Source organism: Hydra viridissima, unplaced genomic scaffold (assembly GCF_058129835.1).
Source record: "Hydra viridissima isolate aposymbiotic clone 2 unplaced genomic scaffold, HvirCarnegie_v1 scaffold_10, whole genome shotgun sequence".
NCBI lineage: Eukaryota > Metazoa > Cnidaria > Hydrozoa > Anthoathecata > Hydridae > Hydra > Hydra viridissima.
The window spans coordinates 14,469,329-14,490,709 of NW_028324309.1; the positions used below are offsets into that span (position 1 = coordinate 14,469,329).

The 21,381-nt window shown below is 29.8% G+C and overlaps 1 protein-coding gene across 1 annotated transcript; it reads right to left on the reverse strand.

The window, feature by feature from the left end:
- Positions 1-1,498: 1,498 nt before the first annotated feature.
- Positions 1,499-20,659, reverse strand: LOC145181035 (laminin subunit alpha-1-like). Its single transcript, XM_080056011.2, has 27 exons — positions 19,668-20,659; positions 19,094-19,327; positions 18,840-18,945; positions 13,385-13,552; positions 12,555-13,039; positions 11,772-11,942; positions 10,998-11,252; positions 10,616-10,796; positions 10,061-10,210; positions 9,684-9,962; positions 9,214-9,562; positions 8,781-9,033; positions 8,525-8,647; positions 8,057-8,336; positions 7,743-7,969; positions 7,177-7,354; positions 6,905-7,098; positions 6,643-6,736; positions 5,484-5,621; positions 4,742-4,992; positions 4,204-4,512; positions 3,687-4,082; positions 3,009-3,292; positions 2,764-2,905; positions 2,412-2,588; positions 2,071-2,215; positions 1,499-1,801 (listed from the first exon to the last, which is right to left on the reverse strand). Exons 1-27 carry the CDS (start codon positions 20,211-20,213, stop codon positions 1,659-1,661), a joined length of 6,258 nt encoding a protein of 2,085 aa, XP_079912137.2. The 5' UTR covers positions 20,214-20,659; the 3' UTR covers positions 1,499-1,658.
- Between the last annotated feature and the right edge of the window lie 722 nt (positions 20,660-21,381).

The following is a 21,381-nucleotide window of genomic DNA, read 5'->3' on the forward strand; positions in this document are numbered from 1 at the left end:
TTGTAAGTTTTTTTCTTTTCCTTGGCGTAGTACCATTTTCAAGAGATTAAAATAGCTCTTCTAAATCTTGAATTTAATGGCTATATATTCTAGTTTTTATTGTCATTAATAGCTCTCTACTTAAAGTACCATTAGATTCTTTTAATTTTCTTAACATAAAATCAATTGCTAATTAGGCTGTTGCAAGATTAGCAGCGTTTCTACTAAAAGCTTCAACATTTAATTTAATAGGCTTTAGAGTAGTCAACTCATGTTCCATATTAATAATTTCTTAAAGTGCACACTTCCAATACCTTGAAGAGTTTCTTAAATGATACAAAATTGTTTTAAAATACATTAGAAAATATTGTAATTTACATTTTGCCTCTTTCTGGATTAGATTTACCCAACTATTTTTTAATTGACAGTTTTGATCCAACCGTTAATTTTATGAACTTTTTTTACTTTTTTTAAGAAAAATCTCTCCAAGACAATTTTTATTGTTCCTAAAATTTTGAAATAAGGTCTTTCCAATAATACAATTAAAAAAACAAAGAAAATTTGCCCACATCAAGTTTTAGGGGTTCAAACACACGTTATTTTTGGGTTTTTCACTTTTTTCGTCATATTGCTTTCAGAAATAACTCAGCAGAGAAACTTTTAAAATAGCAAATTTTTAATCCATATCATTATAATAGTATGTAGAACCTTTAGACAAAATAGCAATATTCAAAAATCTTTAGTTTTAGAGATATGACCCTACAAATAAACAAAAAATATTTATAGTGTTGCGTTTGTGACGATATTTGGCGAACCATAGACTAAAATGTAGGCATAATATGAAACTTGTAATAAATTATTTGTGTTCTGCACCTTCGGTTTACTAAGAAACCACGTTTTTAAGATATATTACCCTTTCATTTCAAAAATATAGGACCCCAAATATACGAAATTTAGCTACTGACTGAAGTTGAAGTTTGGGTAAACCTTACAAAAAGTACCACAAAATCCGAAATAATAAACATTTTGATTTGAAGTTTTGGCAATATTCATGAAACATGTTTAACAACATACTGTCAAAATTTTATTAAAATCGGAGATGGTAGTGCGGGGATTATTTCGGAAATTGGACCGTTTGGCGTAGAATGACCCTTAAGACAACTTTTAGTGCACTAAGTTAATCAAAGATGAATTTAATTTTTGATTTCGCTTCATAGAAAAAAAACAGCAGTTTTTTATTTAAAGTTGTAGTAAATCAGTTAAATATACAAATGCGTCATCTTTTAAATAAAGGCTCTATAAATACAATATGAAACATTTTTAAAAAGTATCAAACAAATATAAAATAATACTAAAGTTTATAAATAATCTATAAATATATGTATTAAAACAACTAGTAAATTAATCTGAAGGAAAAAAACATTAAAAATACTTAAAAGGAAACTTTCTGACCCTACAACATTTCCAAGAGATATTTTGGATTAAATAAAAAAAAAAAAAAAAAAAAAGAGACTAAGCCCGTACTTTCACATGAAGTTATCATTTAATAAAAAAAAACAACGTGGCGATTGCTCCGAGTTCTGTTTACAATCTAACAGCAGAAGGATTCAGTATATTTGAATAAATTATTTATGAAACTGACAGACTAGCTAACCAGACTTTGATCATCCCGTCGACAATTACGGTTGGTTGCATGAACTTAACCTGACTCTTTCGCTTTCATATTTCAAAATAAGGTTGTTCAATATGCCTTCCATGGTTTCTGTTTCAACTTTGAGAAGATCAAGTTCGCTTTGTTGAAACAACAGTTGAGCTTTTAGACCTAAAAAAAATTTTTTTAAATCGGAAGCTAAACTATTTGAGATACTAAATAACAATTTTGTTTTATTCATTTATATTTATGTTAATTATTATTATTTTGTTATTTATATTTATGTTAATTATATTAAAAAAAAAAATTCGCGCTTGATAAAGCATTTTTGTGAAAACAAATTTTGTATATGCACATATTGAGGCCAACATACTAAAAGTGTTAGAGCAAAGTTGTACTATAAATATCGATAATAACAACATAACATAAAGAAAAATTACGTTCAGCTTCCGTAACGTCATTTAAAAGTACATCGGCGCTTAATTTAGCTTTTTTTGCTTCAGCGTGTGTGGCGGACGTTGAGGCGTAAAGTGTATTAATCTGTGTAGCATAAGTTGGGAGTGATTTTTCGTTCGATAGATGAGCCTAATATAAATTTTAACAAAAAAAATTTACAATCTAAGTCTAAAGATCATGGTGTTTCTGTGTAAATTAAAACTTGATTTAAAATTTATAAAATTCAAAGTATTACTTCGATTTTAAAAGCAGTAACTTCTATTTTTAAGTTTAAAAGAGAGGGGAAAAGAAAAGCATAAAGAAAAAATATCTATCGAGTACTCACAGCAGATGCATCGGTGGCTTTCAATCGAGCACTTGCTGCAGTTGCAGTTGCATTATCAATAATCGACTTGGCATCTACGTAGCACATTTTATTATTTTCAACATTATTTATTGCTGAACTCAACATGTTTAAGGCTTTTGCTCCTTGACCAGTGATCATACTAAATTCAGACTCAATCTAAATGCAAAATTTTCATGGTACTCAATTTTATACCGAGTTTAAATTGTAACAGAAATTAATTATAAAAAAACAAACTCGGATACTAAATAGAAGGGATTAATATTGCATATCTAGTTGCGTGAGCTTTGAAAAATGAGAGTGCAAGCAATTTAGGATTAGGGTCTAAAATTACATTGGCTGTGATGTTTTGAACAATAATTCTCCTCCGATCATTTTGACTCTGAACATCTTGCGTGGATGAACGAACAGCTGCAGACTGGGTTAAAGAGTTTTCAAGATTTTTTATATCTTGAAGTGTTGTTTGTGACACATCGCTAAAAATACATACTGCAAACATTATTACAATTATCATGATCATTGAAAATCTATTTATATTTTTTACCTCATTCATCACAAATTATAATTTAAAACCCTTACACAGCCTCCTGGGATCTCTCTTGGACTTCTTGAGCTTTTAGCAGGCCAGCCTGAGCATCGTTATATGTTTCATTGATAACTCCCTCATTAACAACAGTATTTATTATTTCATTCGATAGGTATTGAATATCTGCTAATGTAATGGGCAATGAAAAATTTTGAATTTGCAAAGATAGTGATTTTGCATCAAGCGTTTTGTTTCTTGAAATTGCAATTTGTATAACATCTTGAGCCAATGATTTTGTTTCTTGCTGTGCATCATATAAAACGTCATCAACAGTTCGCTTCAAAGGAAAATAATTTTTTTTTTTATTTATGGTCTTCCATACTACAAATACCAGCATTAAATATTTACAACATAAGAAGCTTACATTTAAATGCACTAAATTTTATTATTTCTGATTTACTGCTCAATAAAAAATATCTGATCTTTAAAAATAAAAAGACCAATTGTTTTAAATTAATTTCAAAGCCCTATTTTTTGCAAATGAAGCTTTAAATTTAATTTCAAAGTTTTATTTTTTGTAAATGAGGCTTTAAATCTAATTTAAAATGTTGTAAGTGAAATGCTATAATTAAATAAAATACTTTTATCATTGCTGACTTGATTCTCACTAGCAAAATATGTATATACTCAATTAATCAGAAAAATATTCAAAAATGCATATATAATCATACCTTTAGGTTATTAGCTACAGATAGTTGTCCTTCTACATTGGCCTTTAGTGTAACAGCATCCATTTTCAGCTTGCTAGCAGACTGGGAACCTATGTCAGTCTTTAAGTTGACTCTAATGCTTTCTGATTCAGCCCTACTTATAAAGTTCATGGCAGTCTGCAAAGTGTCCAAAGAATTTTTATAAACTTCAAGAGTCCGATTCTGTAGGATAATCACACTTGCAACAATATCATGAATTTTCATCAATTCTAGAGAGTTTGAAGCAAATCTAGCTTTATAGGCACTATCCAAATAACTGTTTGCACGAGAACGCTCAATACTTGATTGTGAAAGATCAACCATAGCTGATGATAACCTACTTGCAGCATCAGCAATGCTCTCATTTGCAGAGAGAATCTATAATTGAAAATAGCTTTATAATTTTAGCTGACGACACTAAAATTACAGAGCATCTTTTTCAGATTTACATTTGTAAATATAATTTTATTTAACTACAGTATACAGTAGTAATACATACGTCTTTGTATTGATTTTGGATTAAACTGTACACAGCTTGTCCTGATACATTCTGCTGGTATGTAGTTGTAATAAAGCCATGGGCCATCTGAGTAACACGAGCTGCATCTATTGTGTTAGCAGGATTTATTACTTGCCTTCTAAAACGAACTGTGATGTTAGAGATGGGAGTAATCTGTGGTATTGGCGCAAAGAGAGAGACACTGCCATCAAAGTTTTTTATGGTGGTTTCAAAGTAGTCTTTTGACTTAAACAGCTGCTGCTTTGTTAGATTAAGCACAGAATCAAAATTCATTATGTTCATCTCAATCTAAGAAATTTATGGAACCTTCAATAAAAACCTTTGAGATAAAAATGTGCTTTTTTTTTTACTTTTTTTATTAACTTTTTTTATTATTACTACGTTAAAAATAAGCAAAGCTCAACCATGTATCAGTAATAAATAACAGATAATTACTTCAACATGAATAAAGTCAAACAAATTCTAATGAATAAGAAAATCAGAAAAACAAGGTTTTCTAATCAACAAGAAACTTTACTTGTTTAAATTGCTTGTCTTTTGCACTTGTGTTATAAGTCCCCCCAGTAAAAACCTTCATGGCATAAGTTAAATTATTTCCTAATTCTGACAGAGAGGACCGTATATCTTCATATTCCATATTACCAAATCGTCCTAGTAAGTCAGTAATATTATCGCTGAGGTCATTGATATCTGCAACTTCTCCTTCAATGTAATTTTGCCAGTTATCATAACAAGGTGAATGACAAAGCTCACAATCAGGTGGTGTTCCTAATCAATAAAAACAAAGCTTACAAGTTTTAGGAAATTCTTTTAGTTTTCTTATTTAAAAAAATAACATTAAAATATAGTATACTTTAATATAAGTAAAATCACACAAAATATATATTCAATTTAAGCAATTCATTGATTGGTTTACACACTAAAAATAATTTTTTCAAAGTAAACTACAAAAAACTTTAAATAAGTCAGTTTTTTATGAAAAATTTTTGAAAAATCATAAAACTTTAAAAAAAATTTGAAATATATACATTGAAAAATATGAAGAAATTATTGAAATGCACAAAAAAAAAAAAAAAAAAAAAAAAAAGGCCTAATGTTAAGAATGGGAAAATGCTGATATTCCTAACTTTCATACTTTTTTTTTACAGGTTTTATACAAAGGAAAAGTAAAAATAGAACAAAAAAAAAAAAAACAACAAGAAATTGTTTGTGAAACCACAGAAAAAAAGTAAAAAAAAAAATAAGAGAATGTTTTTAACCAATAGCATTAACAGCACATTCGTTGCATGTCCTTCCGCTGTATTTACCACCTAATGGACTATCTATGCACATACATTGACCAGTTAGAGCATCACAAGTTGTGTTTTTTAATGTAAGATTAAAATTACAATCGCATGCTAAAAATTAAAATCAAAATGAAAATCAAGATAAAAGTAAAGAAAAAATTAAGAAAAAATGAACTGATAAAACAATTTGATAAATATTCTTAGAAGAAAAAAATGACTAAAAAACAGTTAAAAAATTATTAATAATCAAATTATGCTACACATGATGTATACATGATACAGTCTTTAAATGTTTATTAAATAATTGAGTAATTAGTGGTTATTTGGAATTTAACAACAAATTTTTCTTCGTTTTTATCTCATTTCAATTAACAACAGTAGTTTCAAGAAAATGTGTTAATCATTTTATCACTCAGAAATGTCAAAAAAACAGGATTAAATGCAATATATAGAAAACAGGATTAAATGCAACATATCAGTTATAAATCCTAATGAATAATGATTTTTTAATGTAACTAGTCAATTACAAAATAACAGCAAATAAGCTTAATAATGTATATTGATTATTCCTGCAATTAATTTTTTTATTGCTGATTTTTTAAATGCCAACATTCTAAATGATAACACTCTATCCTATTAATTACTCATAATTACTGAATATCTAGTGACTACAATGATATACTATTAAAATGTCTTAAAATAAATCTTTTGAAAAATATACATCAAATTTTGGAAGTTTACTAAATTTTGTTGCAAATTTCTTTTTGAACTCCTTTCCAAATAGCTTTGAGCTCTTGCTTTATCAAATACAAGTGGACATTCTAATTCATCCATGGCCAAATTTATCCAATATAAGTGGACATTAATCCATGGCCAAATTATTTTGGTTATATTTAAATCTAGTGATTGAACTGTTCAGGGCATTTTGATGCAAATCGTACAAATCACAGAAATAAATAATCTTGCTACTTATTTTTTTATTGTTAAGACTTGCATCCTTGATAGCTGTTAGCTGCTGTCTACTTGTTTTGCTTATCAAATTATTCAAGCAAAGCATGAATAAAATCAAACTGCTGGTTTGAAAATAAATTTTAGGTGAATTTTTAAGCAAATACATCAAAGGTTAACATACGCAAGCATCCTTTAGAAAGGTCATAGTAGCCTGGTGCACAGCGGTCACACTTCTCTCCTATAACATTTGGATTGCATTTACAGACGCCAGTTTGCTATAATAAAAAACACAGTAATGATAAAAAAAAAACAATTTATTACTTTCTCATTCTAGGTTATGACATGTTCCAAATGTTTTTCAGACAAAATACCATTTTCGAAGGAAAGTCTAGCCAAACATTAAAATGCAATATTGCCTAAAGGCAAAAACTGAACACACTTACTGAATCACATTGCTGAGATGCAGAACCAATTAAATGACACTGACAAAGTTCACACCCTGTGTTACTTTCAAAGTTGAAGGTATTTTCTGCACATTTATTGCACATGCGACCAATAACATTTGGCTTGCAAGAACAATATCCAGTTATATTTTGACAGTCATTACCAAATGACCCAACCGAATCACACATACATTCTAAAAATATTTCTCTCAAATTATATCTTCTGTTGTTAACAAATTAAAACATAAATGCACTCAAAAAATTTATAGTACCTTTACAGGTTTTAGTTAAAGCATCTCCATAATAGGTAGGCCGACAATATTCACAGTTGTCACCATATGTATTGAAAAGACATCGAAGGCAGAGACCTGTTGTGGTGTTGCAATTACCTGCTGCAGATTCATCAATGTTGTTGTTGCATTTGCATTTCTTGCATGATCCAAAGGGATCCTATAAAAATAAAGGCTTATTTAAAATTCAAACTCTGAAAATATTTGTACAAATTATGTTATTATATAACATATATATAACGTATATACTTGCGATAAGTCGATCCAAAATCAATACAAAATCAATATTAAATGAAACATTTTTTAATCAAAAAATAAGAAATACAAAAAAAAAAAATTTCTAGGAATAAATTTGTTTTTTTTCTGACCCGCATATATGTCGAATTGCTGTTTTAGAGTAAATATTTCGTCCAAAATTTCTCAACTTATACGCGAGTATATACGATAATTGGAATATTAATTCACTATAAAGTGAATCAGCATTCCAATTAATTAAAAAAAAAATAAAAGATTCTAGCTCTCAAAAAGGTAACAAATTCTCTTTTTACCAGCGGGTTTCCGTAATATCCATCACTGCAATATTCACATCGTCTTCCTGAGTAACCTTTTGCACATTCAATGCATGTTGGTTTATTGTCATTATCCAGCAAACAGCGATTTGAAAACTGATTTTTTGCACCACGCCCTCCTGGACATGCACATTCTTTACAGTCATCATCATTACCTTGAGTTGCATCACCATAATATCCAGCAGCACAAGTTCCACAGAAATCACCTAAGAAAAAGTATTACAAACAAAAATTATTTCTCTGCCACATTTTAATATACCTAGGTTTTTAAAAATTAAAAAAATCTCACAAACCTTCAGTATGATCCTGACAATCAAAACAAAGCCCAGTATTTGGATCACATTTATTTGTATGTTGATTGCATTGACATGGGACACATACATCAAATATAGATCCATTAGCAGGTGATCTTGTGTAACCATCATTGCAATACTGACAGAATTGCCCAGAATAAGAGATTGGACAGTTGCAGTATTCAACATTCTTGGCTATAATTGACCCTGATGTTTTTGGTATATTATACGTACTGTAAGTGATACTTATGTTTGTAATTCCAACTGATGCAAAAGGAGTCTAAAGCATGAGGAAAATATCAAAACTATGTATTTTTAGTACAACAATAAATGAGAATAATAAAATACGAACAAATGTAACATTTAAAACGAAGAGGGTATTTTGTGAGGAGTTTGTCAAACCCCTCACGAAATACCCCCTAGGTTTTAGCTTTCTTTAATATTGGATATGCAAAAAAAATTCTTTACTTTTGTCCATTTTCCTCTGATGTATATATATTGCAAATCACTGAGAGTCTGAATCATATCAATATTTGTTGGTGTATCCCCTAGCATGTTATTTTTTCTCCATAAGTTTTCATAAAATACAACCTAGATAAATGATCTTTATCAATCATACTTTTTTATTATTAACCCTTTGTATTTTTGTTTGCAAAAGTATGAAAAATAATAGATAATTGCATTTTAATCAATTAGTATTATTACTCTTTAAATTTTTTCTTACTCTGTATGGAGTGAAGGTTTGAAATATAGTTGGTTGATTTGGTAACATCATAACCAGGCTGAAATCAAGCCCTCTTCCCTTAATAATTACATCACCATCATTTGTAGGATCTAATGGATTAGTATTGTCCTGCTGTGCCAGATCAAATGTGATATAGTACATATAGAGTGAACGTTTATTTCCAAGAAATATGCTCGGAGCTGAGAAAAACAAGCTTTCACTATTTGAAATGTCGGTTAGCTTTGCAAAGCCCCTGAAATGTCAAAAGAATGAAACTAAGGAAAAAAAATCCTACAACACTGAAACAAACTTTTTATACTTATACTCAAGCTTTAAGTCAACAAATATTTAGTTTGCGGCTTCTATAAAGTAATTTGCAAGTTATTTTCTTTTGCAAATTTTTGAAGTAAAATGAATTGAAAAATATATCAACCTATCCACTGCATAATTTGGAGCCCAGTCCCACTCTAATTTACCACTCTCTCTCCCATAAATATCAACAGAGGTCCATCCTTCCAACCCAACATTATTTTTTGTTGTAGAAAACAGAGTACTAGCAGTTGTCAGATAATAATCCCCAGCTGTATCACACTCACTTGTCTTCCCAGAACAGTAACACTTTAAACATGTGTTAGGAAAATCACTACTAAAACCATAATAACCTATTGTGCATTGATCACACTTGGCCCCCATAACTAGTTCTTTACAGGTGCATGAACCTGTTGTTGGATTGCATTTATTGCCAGCAGTACCCACAGAGTTACATTGACATGTTTTGCATCCTAGTAAATATTTAAATAAGCAATGAGTAAATTTTAAATAAATTATGTTTACAAACTAAACATACTTTTATCTAAAAAAAAATTGTTTTATTTACAAGATTTCAAAGCTTTCAATGTCTACCTGAAACAGAAAGGTCATAAAAACCAGGAGCACATGATTCACATTTTAATGAGCCAACACCAGTTTTGCACAGGCATTGCCCAGTTTCATCACACTGAGAACTTGTTGCATATAAAGCTGAACATAAACAGGGTTTGCATCCAGAACCAGTGGAAATGCCATAATACTGTAAAGCACAATGGTTGCATGTGCGGCCAACTATATTTGGCTTACATTGACATTGACCAGTGTTATAATCGCAATCTTGGCTTATTGAGCCTTGCATATTACAATTACAAGCTAAAGAAAAATAAGATTTATCAAAATGACATTTGCCAAGTAAATTGAAAAAAAATCAATCAAAAAAGTGGAACTAAGATCAAGAAGAAATTACATACAGACACATCCAAGTCCAGAAGAAAAGTTATAATACTGTGGTAAACACAACATGCATGTCCTTCCGTATATATTTTCCTTGCAGTTGCACTGGCCTCCATAAATGTTACAAACATAATTGTTGATGCTACCTAAACTGTTGCATCCACAGGCTGTAAATATTAAAAAGTAACATAAATATTAAAAAGTAACATAAATATTAAAAAGTAACATAAATAAACATTTGTAGTACAGTTAATCTATGGTATTGAAAACTAAGCAATACAAAAGTAAAAAAAAAAACTCATTAAACCAAAAAAAAAATAAAAATTGAAAAAATAAAACCATAAGACCAAATAACATAAAAAATTCAAAAAATATTCACTGTATATTATTAACTTTTATGTGTTCTCTGCACCAGATCTGATACAGAGATCTGATGCAGAGATTAATTTGATAATAAAGCTCAATAATTTGTTTTTACTATCAAATTCAATGGCAAATTTAAAAAACATTTTCTTAACTAACTTTTAATATTAATAAGTTGATATAAAAACTGAGTTGATATAAAAACCTACAATAAGCTTGATCATAGATAGATCCATAACTGTATGCTAGATACTTTGAACCAATTGCTTCCTGAGTAGTCCATAATATTCGAGAAGAGGCTACTGAATAGTACTGTTTCACCATTGCCTGCTTATCTAGGTCAAGTTGCAAGTAACGAGGCTGTGACTCATAGCTGGGCATCAATAGTAGCTGAAAAAAGATGGTTAGTGATTACTTTCAACTATATTGAAGGCTCATTGAAGTTCATAAGTTTTATGTAAAAAGTCAGTTAAAACAGAATTTCCTTTAGTATAATCATTTAATCCTACATTCAATTTATAAACTCTACATGTTCTATATTTTCTACTTTGACAAATAAACTATACATTTAAATGTAAAAGTATCACTTACTGAAAGAATGAAAACATTTGCTTGATTGCTCAAAGAACCAGCACTGTTAGGGGGAAACCATAATACAACATTATATTTCCCATTACTTAAACAAAGACTTCCAAAACTTTGAGTTTGTGTATCGGGAGATAATTTCCCACTTAATGTCATTGCAAGACTACTTGTAATTATTACATTACCATTATCACATGAATATGGAATAAACTGACTTTGAATTTCAACTTGCATACTCAATCCAGAAAATGCATAAAGAGTCTAAACCGTAAAATGATAGAGCAAACTAAAAACCAATTATTAGGTCTTTTATTCCAATTCACTAAATAAATTGTATTTTTAAAAATAGACGTTCAATTGATTTGCTTACCTAAGCTATCTATACCTAAAATTTTTATAAATGGAAGCTTATTTTTCTAAAGTATCAAGGCAAAAAAGGTTATGCTTTTACCCTAAAGCAATTTAAAATTAATTAGCGGTCTAAAATAGAAAAGTTGTATTCTCTTTCACCAACTAAACTGGTGGAGATGCGTTGTGTTGCCATAAACAATATTTGTTTTCAGCATTTCATAGCTTGTATGCTCAAGTGCTTCAAAAACTCAAATTTTCAAAAGAGCTTGGATATAATTTAGCAAAAAACTGTAATTTACAAGAATCAGTTAGCAAACAGAAGTCAGGAGAAAAATTTAGATTACTGAGCTGTTGGTAAAAATAAAACAAACTATTAGAAAAAAAGTAACAACAAAAGCATTAAGCAGAGAAAAAAGTGCAAAAAAATACCTTGTATTGAAGGAAGAATTCATATATCAATACTTTTGGAATCTCAATTTGAAAGGTTACAATGGTAGCTGCAGTGCTGCCTGAACCTCCAAGAGCAACTGTATAACCAAGGACATAAAATGTATTCCCACTTGCTTCTGTCAAATTTACATACTGGTATGTGTAACTGGCCTAAAGTTTATATAAAATATTATTATGATTAAACATTATAACGAATTAAAAAGTTATTGATATATTAAAATAATTACAAATATATGAAAAAATGTGTAAGTAATTGTGAAAAAACTTTATAACAATCCATTACTTTGAAAAATGTATAAATATTAGAATTCTAAGAAAATAGTTTGTTAAATTCAATCAGAAACTATAAAATTCTGAATAACTTGTATGAAAATCTCAAACAAATCTAAGAAAAGGCAAAACAGTACTTTCAAAGTTGTAGGACAATGCAGATCCTTATATAGTGATTTTATATGATAAAAAAAAAAAAGAATTTTTCTTAAGTTTCGTTTTCAACCAAAAAAATAAAATTCTTCAAACCCCAAACAAACCCAAATAAATTACTTTATAGTCAATAATTTGCATAAATTTATTGATTTTTCTGAAAAAAGCTTTAAATTACAAAAAAATGAAAAAACAACAAAACTTATTTGTACCTCCAAAAGATAATTAATGTTCAACATTATTTCTAAATTTTACTCAAACGATAATCTAACACTTTATAGCATGCTCACTAAAATAATTCAAAGTAATACTTAAATTAAATAAAAAAAGTATAAATACCGGAGAAGAAACTTGTAACGGACTAAACAATAACTGTGCAACACTAGCAGAATAATACCCAGTTCTAATTTGTTCACACTGTGAACCAAAATAATTCTGGCGACACAAGCATTGTCCAGATTTATCACATGTCATGTTAACTGAGCCAGAAGGATCACAATTACATGATCGACATTCTGTTGGGTTAAATAAAGGGTAAGAAAAGTAAAGTGGTTTACAATCAGAACATGTACGACCAGTAAAACCAGCTTTGCATGAACAAAAACCAGTCAACTTATTACAAATAGTACTTCCATTAATGGTACCATATGGGGAGCAGGCACATGCATTACAACCATTTAAAATAGTAGCTGACAAGCCATAAAAACCATCCTTGCATGTGTTACATAAAGCACCATCAACATTACTTTTACAAAAGCATTTTCCAGTAAGTTGATTACATACTGAACTTCCAAATAAAACACCACTCATAAAACAGTTGCAAGCTAAAAGACATTCAAAACATTATATTAATGATAATAATAATAAAGATAATGATAGCAATAATTGTAATAACAATAATAATAATGATGATGATGATGATGATGATGATGATGATGATGATGATGATGATGATGATGATGATGATGATGATGATGATGATGATGATGATGATGATAATGATGATGATGATGATGATATCAATAATATGGTTTTAAGAACATGGCAATCAAGCAGAGAGCACTTCTTGCAAATAACTTTATATTTATATTAAGAATCAATATAACTATTCATAATTTAAGTGAAGAAGACAGAAAGGATTTTGATTTATAAAAAAAATTGAAACTTACATATGCAAGTATCAATATCATATATCTGTTTACCAGGATTTCTATAGAAACTAACAGCACATGAGTCACACTTATCACCCATAGTATTATGCAAACAGTTCTGACATACTCCATACTTTTTTAAACCATCATAAATGCAAGCAGAACTGTGGGAATAACATTCACAACCTAAAAAATATTAATGAGCAAGTAAATTTTGATGACCAGAATTCAAATGTCTATTCCCTGTACGACTATTTTAAAAACCTTATTGTATTATACTATCATAATTTTTTTATTACCACTTTTATTGTATTAACTGTATAAATTATTTCATTTTTTTCAATGCTACTACTAAATTAGTTAGCGCATACCAGGGATTTGTTGATCTATTATTTTTGTGTTTTTAAAAGAAAATTTTATGCACTAATTTTTAAATTGAGGTTTGCTGGCCATTTTTCTTATGTTTTTGACCATATGACTGTGATGACTGATTCTCTTTTTTTTTATCCTCAAATTTTCAGTCCAATTATTTTTAGCTTCAAAATATTAGTTTATCACATAGTTATTGCTTGTTTTTTCTTTTAAACCAAAATTAGACCACAAGTGATAATTTTATTATTTGTTTATTCTGGTATTTTGTATTAAGTAATAGTGGATGCGCACATCCTATACAAATAAAGATGTAATTATAAAGCATGGCTTAATTATAATTATAAAGCATGGTTTACAAAACTAAAGATAAAGTTAGCTGTGAATTAACGAAATTAATTTGCACAACACACAAATTCTTAAAGTCAGAACTGACAACTTTAAGAGATGTTTTAAAATATGGTCCCTTTCTTAGAATTATTGAAGGAAATGATGATAAATTATGACAAACCTCTGAGAAAGTGTGGGCCTCAGTGAAAAATTTATGGCAGAAAGCTAATCCACTTATAACAATTACCTCTGATAAAAGAGGAAGCAACAGAATTGTAAACGATTGGAAGAAAACACATAATTTGTGATTAAGTAGGGAAACTTCTAAACAAGTCTCTGATTATAACATGATCATAGTGTGATTTTAGATAAACTGTTTGGCATAGCAAGATGTAAATGTTCAATCATATCCTGCAAAGAATCAATCTGCGATGGCTGCAACCAGATTTTTCATAAATTCTTGTTAATGAACATCAATTTATGAAGTCTCAGAAGGATAAAATTGTTTGCAAAAGTGAAATGCAAATGGGATCAGTTGATAAAAAAGAGGCTACACAATAGAAACAATGTTAAGAAAGAAAGCAATCAAAGAGAGTTAGAATTGGTAGTGTACAGGCTTCAGTTGTGTTATCTCATGAGATACAGTTGGAGTCAGATAATGTTGACAATAATAAAGAAAATAATTATTCACCAAACATACAAAAAAAATCCTAAACTAATTTGTCAGCATTAAGATATGGTGTAAATGACAAAACAGTTGCATCAATAGGTACTGCAACATTAAATACAACCAAGGATGCAGTTTTGTTAAAGATAATGTTCCTGATACAAGCCTGGTTCTGGATCATTAGAAAAATGAGAAATCTAAGCAAAGATTTTTATGAAAACCTGTGAAAAAAAAACATAATAAGGAAATCAAGAATAATAATATAAAATGTGTAATGTTCGATGGTAAAAAAGATCTTACAAAAACCATTGTCTATAGTAAAGATTTTAAGCCACACTAAAGGGAGATTTTAGAAGATTTATATGAATGGATAACAGAACATGAGTTTGAGAATCAATTAGTTGCAACTGATGGAGGTTAAACCAATCTTAATACAGGTTGTATTATTCCTTTAAACTCCTGTACTTGTATGTTGTATTAAAACTGGATTTTAACAGATTTTCAGGAAAAATTGGACAACTGATTGTTAAAGTAACAAATCTTCCTTTGCTAAAGAAGCTACTCAGCTTGATAATGTTGTAGAAATGCTTATCTTGAGAATGTAGTTGTAAGTTCATTGTCTACAGATCAGAAGTATGTGTACAAAATATCTAGAGCAGTTGCATCAGGTATTTTCCCTGATGATATGAAGGAGATTCAAATTAGCCCACACAATCATGCCAGATGGGTGAATTCCAGAAGTAGACTTGCTAGAATATGGTGTTTTGAGTATGGATTAGAGGGACTGCTTTTCTGCTTGGAATGCACACAGTAATAGCATTTTTTAGACAATTCTTTGTATTTCAGATAAAGAAGAAAGAAAACTTGTTATGCAGAAATTTCTCAAAGTGAGAAAAGATAAAGACATTGGAGACAGAAGATACAGAAAGAGAATACCAAGAATGTATCACGAAGCTAGAAGTATACCAGGTCTAATGAATTGAAAAACTAAGGAGATCAGTGAACCAGTTCTTACTCGTTATATAAAGAAGCAAAACATAACCAATCCATGGTCAATTTATTGAACACATTTAGAAAGAGTCCCAAAAGCTTCAAATGTGGTGTATGGGGCTAAGAAAAGAGATGGATTCATAAGGGCTTCAATGGCTCATAGAGAACAATTGGGTTGGAAAGAAAGTTCTTTTTTCATTTTCATGAAATAGCTTAAACCATTTCAATTCTCTGAATAAACTTCAATATAATAACCATTATCATTAAAAACAATTCCTCATTTATTAGCCAATGAGCTGCCTGGTTGTGCCTCAAAGGATTTACTGATGTTGACTTTAAGTTGCCAAACATTATTGAAGCTCTTCTCTGACATGAAATTGAAATTGCAGGATACAGAAAAGGTGATAGCTGCTGTGAGGAATGTCTGGAGAATATGGCAGGTGGGACAAGATCTTCCATCCCATCTCTATAAGTTTATGACATGTCGATTTTGCCATGTGTGGCCATGCATTATTGTGCAGAAAATAAATCTTTTAGTGCTGTGGCTGCATTTGAGTGACCTTTTGCCTGAGTCTTTCCAGTTATTGACAGTAATAGTCAGCTAATATGTTGGTGTTAGGAGGAAGAAGCTCAAAATACACAATGTCATGTACATCTCATCACACTGACTAACTGATCTTATTTTGGTGAGGATCTACTTTGTGCTCTGGTTCTCCCTATCAGTGATTAAGTGATCTAACCAGTTAAACCATCGCTTTTTGAAGAGCAAGAACGTGCAGATCTCCAAGCACATGTCCTCAGCATGTTGTGTTAGACTGTGAGGAATCCAAATCCCTAATTTTAGAATCTTTCCCAATGAAAGAACACAGTACAGCACTGATGTGTGAGAACATAGAAGTGTGGAGATATAAAATGGCTATTAAGTCTTGGATCCTTCTCCACCAGTTTGCACACTGCCTCAGAATAAACTTAAAGTGGACAACCATACCTTCGACAATTCTCAAGTCGGAAGCCATTGGAGCAAAAATGTTAAAAATAAGTGCATTTGGTAATACTACCTTGACCTAGGGCATATAATGTGGAGATATTCCTGAGGATTCATTATGTTTTGCTTCACCTGCTGAATAACCAAGCTGGTGAGCTCAAACATAACATATGAACTCATATAAGATGCAGTGTCAAATATGGGATTTATGATCTGAAATTTTATGTCAAGCGAATCACCTGTACAAACTTATATATAGTGTGAAAAAAAACAAAATGCTAGAACATTCTAGAAAATCAGAAAAACTTCTCATGTTCTAATGAGATCTATATATTTTTGATAAAACTAATAATTTGAGGCTCAAAATTACCTGATTAAGCAATCAATCTTGAAGTAAAGAGAATCAAAATAAACTGGTATATTACATGAAGCAGTTGATTTGTACAGTGAAATATGGAAGAAAATATGGAAGGAGAATCTATAGATTTGTGTACTACATTATCCAAGGACAAACAATATCTTGAATATAGCTCGCCATGTCTCAAAGCTATGCAGTTGTTACTAATATCAACATTTCAGATGTGACCATAAATCCTGAGGATATAGTATTCCAAATATTATGCCTTTATAAGATGATTACCAGGATATCACAGAGCTTTCACTTCTCTAGCCATCATCAAGAAAGGTTAAAGTGACAATCCAATGACCCATTGAACTGCACAAAGCCTAATGGTTGGCCAAGCTGATCTACAGTCTTAGGATTGCACTTTGTGAGCCATTACCAGTCATCACTAAGTACCAAAGGTGTATTTCTTTGCCACATTTGTAACTCATGTGTTTATTGCTTTTTGGCTAACATGTAATACCAAAGGTGCATCCCTTTGCCATATTTAAATCATGTGTAAATTCCTTTGCATTTGCAGATGCAATGCTCAAGTTCAGACCATCATCAGCTAGTGATCTACAAACTCCAGTGCAGTAATATGACAATTAATAGGGTAAGCCTAATTTCTCATTGTTCATTGACAGCTCAACATGGCTATGCAACCTTGTTGAAGAGGACTCTTAATTTACAGTTTACTGCATTCAAATTGATCCCAGCTTCCTGTCAGTGAATGGGGTAAGCCGGTGTCTTACATGGTCAGTACTAAAAATATTGTTGCACTTAATTTATTACTGATTGTGAGATGTAAAACTGGCCTTAGATTTATATCTCTTTCAGCACCATAATTTTTTTTTTTAATTTTCAGTGAAAAAAATAACATTTTCCTCCTGACTGCTTTGTGGTGTATTTGAACAAGTTTTACACCTTAAGTTTTCAGAATGTGCCTGTTTTTTTTTTAACAAACCATGGCCTACCAAAACTATTATTTACATTTCTAATCGCTTTCTTCAATTAGCCAACTCTTATAATAAGACTACCATTTAAAATTAGCAAAAAATACATGATCAGCAAAATCCACCAACCAATAAAATAACATTTTTATCCAAGGGGACCTTTAAATCAACTCTGACTTGAAAAATATTTCATTAAAAGTATTATTAATTACAATTGAACACATTGGAAATATAGACAACAAACAAAATATACAGACATAGACAAAACATATAGACAACTTAAACAAAAATAAACAATTATATTTATGTCCTCCTGCGGTGATTCATCTTTTAAAAATGTGCATTTAATTTAGAATCTGTAATATAATAGAATTTGTAAAAAATGAAAAAAACAGCATTATACTACTCAAAAAAGTAGTATAATGCTGCTTTTTTTTAACTTTGCAAATAATACTAACTAAGAAGTACCTAACATTTCTTCTAAGTTTAAGGTTCTTTTTAGCTATTATGTTAGTCTCTAATCAAACATTCTTGAACAAGGTTACAAAACAAACCTGATCTTAACTAATTTAAAATTAAAATTTTGGTTTTAAAATCTTTACTTTTTTTAGGAATGAACATTTAAACAAGTAATACCACATGTCTGCCTTATTAACAAAAAAAAAAAAAAAAAAAACCTTAGTTTTTAGAAAGAGATAATTTTACTGAGTCTCTTGATATTAACTGCTTACAAAAATAATATTAAAGTTAATTTCATACTAAAAAATATCATTTATTAAAATTTTAAATCTTACTTTCACATGGTTGGCCAAAAGTCCAGGGTTTATTATTAAACAGGCTTTTGCATTTCTCACAGTTTTTACCATCTGTATTTTTCTGACAAATACAAGTCCCATAATCCTAAACAAAATTACAAAAACTTTTCAATTTTATTAAGTTAAAAAATTTCAAATATCCAAAAAGTGGTTGCAATTCCAGATAATAATCAAAATCTTAACAGTAAATTTATTGCATAAAATATATTCCAAATAAACATAGTTTTTTTTACTTCTGGTGAACACTGATTAGACATTCCATTACAAACACAAGAGGCTTGAATATCTATGTCTCTTATAGCAAAATAAAACTTTCTGTGATCAGCCACTGATCTATCATATTCAGATGGCATGAAAAATGTGTTCAGGACAGTTCTGATATTTGTGGTTAGAAAATAATCACGAACAGGTCCATTTTTTAAAACTTCAGTAGCAATATAATCATCTCTTCGTGGTACATAGGAGATCTGCAAAACAGAAACTTTTTGCATTAATTCAAAAGAACTTTTTTTTTTCAAATATTTTTTAGACAATAGTGACTCAATAAGTATTTACTAATGCTAAAGTAAAAATGTGCATTAAAACATTTCTTAAATAATATAAAGCACTTTAACTACAAAATATTAGTATGAAATAATATTTAAAAACTAAAAAAAAAAAGAACAAAAAATTTTTTAATTTACAGAAAATTATAAATAAAGTTAAAATGTTAAAAAAATTTTACGCAAGCTAAAACTTTGTAGATACTTTTAGTAGTTTTTATTATGGTGCTTTAGTTTAGGCAAAAAAAAAAAAAAAAAAACTCACTTGATTTTGTGCAGCTCCAGAATCAATACGAAGACAAATTAGTTCCAGTTTGTTGTAATTAACTGATTCTGGCATACCAAATGTATCATTGCAACGAATAGCAAAGTAAATTATAGTGCTAAAGGAGTTTCCGTTGTCTTGAGACCTCTGAATATAAATGCTTGCTGGAAGTTCAAACTGAAATGTAATAGTTATTTGATGTAATATCAAATTAAACCCAAAATCGCATTGAATAAACACTGGTTCATCAAAATTTCTACTTTTCCAATATGTATTCAGATCATATGAATCAATAAGATAGCTGCCAGGATGAGAGGTTTGCGGATCGTTTGCGTCACATTTAAGTGAGCAATCTGTACCCACGCAAAAATCCTCAGGAATATCTCCACATGTGGAGTTAATTAACATTTTGTGTGGAACTAACTTTCCCACATCAATAGGAGGAGGAAAGCATGGAGTATTTGAAATGCATTGTCCGTTTGTAAATAAAATGTATTGCATAAATATGAAAATTATCCAAAGCACAAAGCTCTTAAAAGAATTCATCTTAAAGGTTAAGAATATCGATGTTTAAACTGCTGCGATTTCTTTTACTTTTCAAAAAACACTTGTCGAATGGTTAAAAAAAAAAGGAAAAAAAAACAGCGCATATGTTGAATAAAAGTCCATATGAAACATGAAAATATTAACACTTTAACATCATTATTCTCTTTCTTTTAAATGCTGGATTGGATAGACGCTAGTTTTTGTATAATCGATCTTATGAAAACTTCCATATGAACAGTAAACAAACAAGAAGCCTTAAGTTACGCTATGAAAAACTATTTTTTTACAAGAAAATATTTGGGAAGAGACCATCGGCTAACAGGAATTTTGAGTTAGGGTTCTACATATTTGATTGTTATTTCTTCCACTATCTTAATTTTTTTAAACTTAATCTAAAAAAATTTTTCTATGTCACACAGTGCAAATTATCAAGCACATTAGCTGCGTGCTCTGAATAAACCTTTTTAGCCGGGATTATATAGGCCCTGAAAGAAGGTTTTTTTTTAAAAAAGGGACTTTTGAAATCTTTTATTTTATCCGAACAAATTTTTCAATTTTAGCTTATTTAGGAAAATTGATTAATACAATATTTTCCATTTAACATGATGGTCCTTAATCCAAGGACCATCACCCGCGCACCCACACATGCTCACTGTTGCGAAATTGTGACTGTTTAAATGAGAGAATGTTGTTTTTCCTGCTTTCATTTTTTAAAAAAGACTTTGCTGTATTTTACTTTATCTTATAACAAAACAAATTTCATGATTTTGAATCAGTATTATTTATGAGAAAATCATTTAAGAACTAGAAAAAAAAACTATTGTAGAATAAAATATACAAAAAAAAGGTTTAAAAATATATATTTTTAATGGGTTTCTTCTGTAATTTTATATAATTTATCACACTCTCACCGTATTCTTCTTGATAACAACATATCAAGAACAATACCGTTTCATAGGACCTAATTTTATATGCAACGGAGGCATGAATAGGTACTTAGGCTCCTCAATCGGTTTAACATTTGACAAGTTTTTCGATTTCGAAATAGTCCGCTTGGGCTAGGGTGCTGTTAGTAATGGGCTGTATCTGCCTTACTGCTCCATAAGCAAATGCACCATGCAATCTAAAACATAATTAATAAGGTTCTCCTCTTCCCCCCCCCCCCCCC